Below are 5,920 nucleotides of genomic sequence, written 5' to 3' on the forward strand. Positions count from 1 at the left end.
AAACTTCAAATTGAAAGACAATCTACTATTTTTTGGCCAAATTCATAGTCTCAAGCTATAAACCATAAACTAACAAACAATTTCAAATTAAAAACCAAGACATTCATAATGAAAATTCGAAAATACAAACAGAAACGCAAAAATATCCATAAATTTAGAACAAACGATTAAATCAAACCAACTTTAGAGCCCATTGTATCCGAAATGTGAGATGAATTTGAATAAATTTTGGCTAAAAAAACAAAGGATTGAAGTTTAAGTGTGAGTAGGTGAGAAAGGCAAAAATTGAAAATCTTTTATATGGTTAGATAATTTTGTCACATCCTAATATTTGGCAATATTAGTATGATTTCTAGAAGTATGAGTAATACTGTATAAACCTCCTTTAGTAAGATTATTTTAATTAATTTCTCAATAATAAATGTCTGGAAAAGTATTATTACAATTTCAAGAGGCAATCCATGAAGAATTATGGTTCAAAAGAAGCTTCAAACAGTTTAGAAAAGTTTGGATTGCAATGGCAAATGGCAATGAACCTGAAATTACTCCAAGAATGAATTTCTATTTCATCAGTGGTTGAACCTGAGTAATTTGTCAGTTTGTTAACTAATATATAAATATGATAAAGTTTACTAGACAAAATTGAAACAGGGAATATGTATCAACATGTGATAGCCAAACAAATACCCACCGGTCAGTGATTAGGGAAGGAAAATTTGCTTCCTTTATAATGGTTTCATGAAAAAATAAGGATAGTTTCATATACAAAATTCTAATAAAACAATAAAAACAGTTTTGTTTTCGTTTTATAGAAAAATTACAATCATACAAAATGATATAAAATTATAAGACTGTTAAAGTTTCATTTTTCAAAAATTTTGGATCTTGCTCGTACACAAAGTTGATTCAGAATTGTCTTATGAATTACAATAGTTAATTGTTTTTCCTTCAGTAGAAATAGTCCAAAATAATAAAACCCGATTCCACTTTTTTTGAAAAGGAAAAGAAGACAAATTGATGCGTTGCTCTATCCAGTCTTCATTCTTTAGTCATTCATATAATCATTAGAAACTTGTAAGGGTTGAAGTTAAAGTTGAATATATATAATTGCATAATAGATAATGCAAGAAAAGAACAGAAAGGTCAATGGTATAAAAAAAAATCATATTATTAAAAATCATATTTATTACAAAAACTTCTCAAAAACTTCCACTCGTCAATGAATACAAGAGAAAAGAACAAATCCTTGAAGTGAGAAGTTTATCAACTAATAAAGCATATATTGACGTTGTATTTCGAGTGCAAGACTTTTAAAAAAGTACAACCTTAATAGCCCTGGAAAACTGGTGGAGGTGGTGAATGATATTGGGCTCCAACGTTTTTCGGGAGTTGGAAGTCGTCTTCATCATTTGACGGGGGAGCCTGTGTTTTTGGTGGAGGAGAGCCCATTGGCGGAGTTGGAGTTGGGGTTGGAGGTGTTGATTTGATCGGTGGTGGTGGTGAGTGGATTGGTGGGGGTGGAGACGGCGAGGGAGACGGTGGTGGGGGTGAGTGGATTGGTGGGGGTGGAGACGGTGTGGGAGGAGGTGGTGGTGGAGGTGAGTGGACTGGTGGGGGTGGTGAGCGGACTGGTGGTGGGGGTGAATGGACTGGTGGGGGTGGAGACGGTGGTGGAGGTGAGTGGACTGGTGGGGGTGGAGACGGTGGTGGAGGTGAGTGGACTGGTGGGGGTGGAGACGGTGGTGGGGGTGAGTGGACTGGTGGTGGCGGTGAGTGGACTGGCGGGGGTGGAGAAGGTGGTGGTGGAGAGTGGACCGGTGGTGGGGGTGAGTGGACCGGTGGTGGTGGAGAATGGACAGGTGGTGGAGGTGAGTGGACTGGCGGGGGTGGAGAAGGTGGTGGTGGAGAGTGGACCGGTGGTGGGGGTGAGTGGACAGGTGGTGGTGGAGAGTGGACAGGGGGTGGGGGTGAGTGGACCGGTGGTGGTGGAGAGTGGACAGGTGGTGGTGGAGAGTGGACAGGGGGTGGGGGAGAATGGACTGGTGGTGGTGGAGAGTGGACTGGTGGTGGAGGTGAATGGATTGGTGGGGGTGGAGAGTGGACAGGTGGTGGAGGTGAGTGGACTGGTGGGGGTGGCGAATGGACTGGTGGTGGAGGTGAGTGGACTGGTGGGGGTGGAGACTGCGTGGGAGGAGGTAGTGGTGGGGATTGGCCACGTGGTGGTGGTGTAGTTTGGTTTTGAGGTGTTGTGGTGCCTAATGGAGTAGGTGCCGAAACTGTTGGTGGTTGTGGAGTAGGTGTCGGTGTAAGTGTTGGTGTTGGTGCTTGTGTTGGTGGTGTTGGAGTCCATGGCCACCACTGCTTAGATGGTTGTGGCGTTGAAGTTGGTGGTTGTGATTGTATAGGTGTTGGTGGTGGCAACTGTTTTTTCTTTGGTTTTACCGCAAAAGAATCAGGTTGTGGTGTTGGTGCGGGTGTTAGTGACATTGATGGGTGTGACTCTGGAGTTGGTGTTGGTGAAATTGTAGGTGTAGGTGTTGGCGATTTTGATGGTGTTGGTGTAGGAGTTGATGATTTAGATGGTTGGGGCACTGGAGCTGGCGATTTTGTTGGTGTTGGTGTAGCAGTAGGTGTACTTGTAGTTGGTTTTGACGGTTGTGACACTGGAGTTGGTGGCGTTGATAGTGTTGGTGTTGGTGTTGACGGCGTAGGTGTGGATGTAGATGGTTTTGATGGTTGTGGCATTGAAGCAGGTGACTTTGATGATGTTGGTGTTGGTGGTTGTGTCACTGGAGCCGGGGACTTTGATGGTGTGGGTGTGGGAATGGATGTTGGTGGTTCTGATAGTGAAGGTGTTGGTGTTTGTGTTGGTGTCCAAGGCCACCATGGCTTTGGTGGTGGCTCCGGAGTGGACTGTTTTGGTGGCTCAACAACAGGCTTTGGCAGTGCTGACACTGGAGTAGACTCTTTCGGTGACTCAACAACAGGCTTTGGTTGCTCAGCCACAGGCGGTTGTGGCACTGAAGTAGACTGTTTTGGTGGTGGTGGCACTGTAGTGGACTGTTTTGGTGGCTCGACCACTTGCTCTGGTGGCGGTGACACAGAGGTAGACTGTGTTGGTGGCTCAGAAATTTGAGGTGATGGTTTAGATGGTTCCTGTGTTGGTGGTGGTTGTGTCCAAGGCCACCACTGATTTGTTGATGGTGGCTGTGCCTGAGGAGCAGGGGTTGGCGGTGTAGGCCTTGTCTGCTTCACTGGAGCTTGGTCATATAGATCAGGTGATGGCACCGGGGCTACTGGTTTTGATGGAGTAGTAGCCGGTGGTGGAGATTGCAAGACTGGAGCTGGTGGTGGTTGTGTTTGTGTAGGAGGTGGGGTAGTTGTTGGCGGTGGCTGAGATTGCAATACTGGAGCTGGTGGTGGCTGTGTTGTTGTAGGAGGTGATGGAGTAGTAGGCACTGGTGGAGACTGCGACTCTGGAACTGGTGGCTGTGTTGTTGTAGGAGGTGATGGAGTAGCTGTGCCTGGCGTTGGAACAGGTGTAGGTAATGGAGCTTGCTCAGACCCACCACACCTCTGATAGATTGCGTCGCAGTCCACAGTTTTGATTGCAGAGCACATATTTGCCATTTTCTGCCCAGGCCTGTCAGCCAAACAGTTGTTTGTATCATTCATCACAAAGTTCTGCCTGGAACTGCATTCTTTACCCACTTCCTGGAAAAAATTATCAGTGAATGTGAAATTCGAAAGTTTCGGTAGCTTGCAGATTTCCTCTGACACCTTTCCCATTAGTTGATTATGTGAAAGGGCTAATATCTCAAGACTTTTCAGCTCCGAGAAGCTATTAGGCAAACTTCCTGTAATATTGTTGGAGGTACAATCAAATACAGTCAATTTAGAAAGCTGTCCCATTTGTTCTGGAATACAACCTCCAAGTTGATTGTCAATGAAGAGAATCTCAGCCAAGTTTTTCATCTGGGTAAGAGTTCTAGGAATGCTTCCGGTGAAGTTGTTATGAGCAAAGACAACAACAGTTGCTTTGGATTTTCCCATTGTTTCTGGAATGCAAGATGAGAGCCAATTATTGTTGACTAACAATACATCAAGTGGCAGCTCAAACACCTCAGGAGGTAACGGGCCTTCGAAATTATTAAATCTGATATCAAGGTACTGGAGCTTTTTCCAGTACAGACAAACACTTGGGAAAGGACCAACGAAACGATTGTTACTGATATCAAACTCAATAAGATTGGTAAGGGTCGACATGCTTATCGGAACAATTCCACAAAACCTGTTAGAGTTGACGTGGAATAATTCCAGATCTGTCAAAAGGCCAAGCTCTGCTGGTAAATACCCGGCAATGTCACCATGATTAAGATCAATCCCAGAAACAACTCTGACATTGGGATCATCTTTCGCCGGTGTACAAAACACACCATTGTATGAGCATACATCTGCCCCAGCCCAATTACCAGTCATGTTTTGAGGGTCAGAGTAGATGGCCTTCTTGAAGGCCTGAAGTGCCACATATGCCCTCTTCAGCCTATCATTTTCAAACTGTTCTTCAAGTGCTTTCTCAAATTCGGGAATTGGTGGTAGCTGCCCATCTTTAGGGAGAGTTAATAATTGACGACGGGCAATGAAGGACACCTCAGAATCGGTCAGAGCATTAGAAGTTGTTGAGAAGAAAGAAAGCAAAAACAATAAAAAGAAGCAGCTACTGCCCTGAATGCTTGTAATGTGATAGTGCATATTATTGTATTGTTATTGTACAAGAGCTTGTTCTTCCTCCCTGGAGGCCCGAGCCTTTTATAGATGTAAGAGTACTTCTAAAAATAGGTTACTAAACAAATTGTGGTCTAAAAATTGTCATGAGCGAGGACAGTTAAGGCACCCGCCCGCAGAAAGCTGGTTTGGCCTTAAAAATAGCCCTGCATCCGATAAGCCTGCAAGCCTAAGCTGAGCGGGACAATTTCAACAACTTGTAACTTAGTTTTTCCACCTCTTGCGCATACTATACCTCCCTGGCCAACACAGTATTATTTACTAAAATTTCAGCCACGCATTTCAATTGACTTATTCAAAAGATTTAAGGAATTATTTCATTCTTCGATGGCAATTCCAATGGCACCCCATGATTAACAGCTTGAAAAGATCCCCAGCCCTTGGATACTTGACCAATCTCGAATACATTTCAATCAAATCCCACTTCAAAAAAGGCAATGTAAAAATGATATACTTAGACAAGAACCCAACTCACATGATCGAACAAACGATCAAGTGCGCCTATAGAAAAACATAGTTAACAAAATGGGAGAGAAAAAAAGGAGAAATTTCTTGAGGAGCCTTTTGAGGATCTGATAGAACTGGAAGCGAAGAAAACCCCCACCCTCTCCACCATTCCGACTTTGATGGCGCTTTTTCAACTTTAGTTTCTTCATTTTGAAACTCTTTCTTTTCTGGGATTTTGTTTTTAGGCTGGCTCTCGTTCTTGTTCTTATTGTCTTCCATTTTGTGGGCTCAAAAGAGTGACCGAAATAAGAGAAAAATGGAAACCGCTGGATTAAATGCAGAGTAGGCCAAGCAAGTTTTTTAGTCATCACTTACGTTCGACCCAAAACCAAACAACTCAACTTAGTTTCGAAATTTTGAAAGGAATCAATTAGTTGTCTTTCGTTGCAATTAGGTATTAAAACGACAATATTTCCTTTTTTTAGTGTCTTTTTTGTCCTTTGCTCAGTGTGGTTATTCTCAAAGAAGTAGAATTATATGCATAAAAAATAACTTAAACTTGTATAATAATAATGACATATTACTGAATGTTACTTTTATTTTAATTTAAAATCATCCCGTCACAAATTGATACGGTATTGTAATATGTACTCTAAATTAGTCTAAATAATAAAAAGTAATGGTAGGT

The 5,920-nt window shown here is 42.8% G+C and overlaps 1 protein-coding gene across 2 annotated transcripts; it reads right to left on the minus strand.

Annotated features, from left to right (window-relative positions):
• Positions 1-1,147: 1,147 nt before the first annotated feature.
• On the minus strand, positions 1,148-4,758 carry LOC123227249 (pollen-specific leucine-rich repeat extensin-like protein 1). 2 transcript variants are annotated; one of them, XM_044651970.1, is made up of 2 exons: positions 3,409-4,758; positions 1,148-2,181 (listed from the first exon to the last, which is right to left on the minus strand). In XM_044651970.1, exons 1-2 carry the CDS (start codon positions 4,750-4,752, stop codon positions 1,327-1,329), a joined length of 2,199 nt encoding a protein of 732 aa, XP_044507905.1. In that variant the 5' UTR covers positions 4,753-4,758; the 3' UTR covers positions 1,148-1,326. The 2 variants fall into 2 exon arrangements, with proteins under 2 accessions (XP_044507905.1, XP_044507904.1); XM_044651969.1 differs by having other exon boundaries at positions 1,148-4,758.
• Between the last annotated feature and the right edge of the window lie 1,162 nt (positions 4,759-5,920).

The sequence above is a fragment of the Mangifera indica genome, chromosome 10 (assembly GCF_011075055.1).
Source record: "Mangifera indica cultivar Alphonso chromosome 10, CATAS_Mindica_2.1, whole genome shotgun sequence".
Classification (NCBI taxonomy): domain Eukaryota; kingdom Viridiplantae; phylum Streptophyta; class Magnoliopsida; order Sapindales; family Anacardiaceae; genus Mangifera; species Mangifera indica.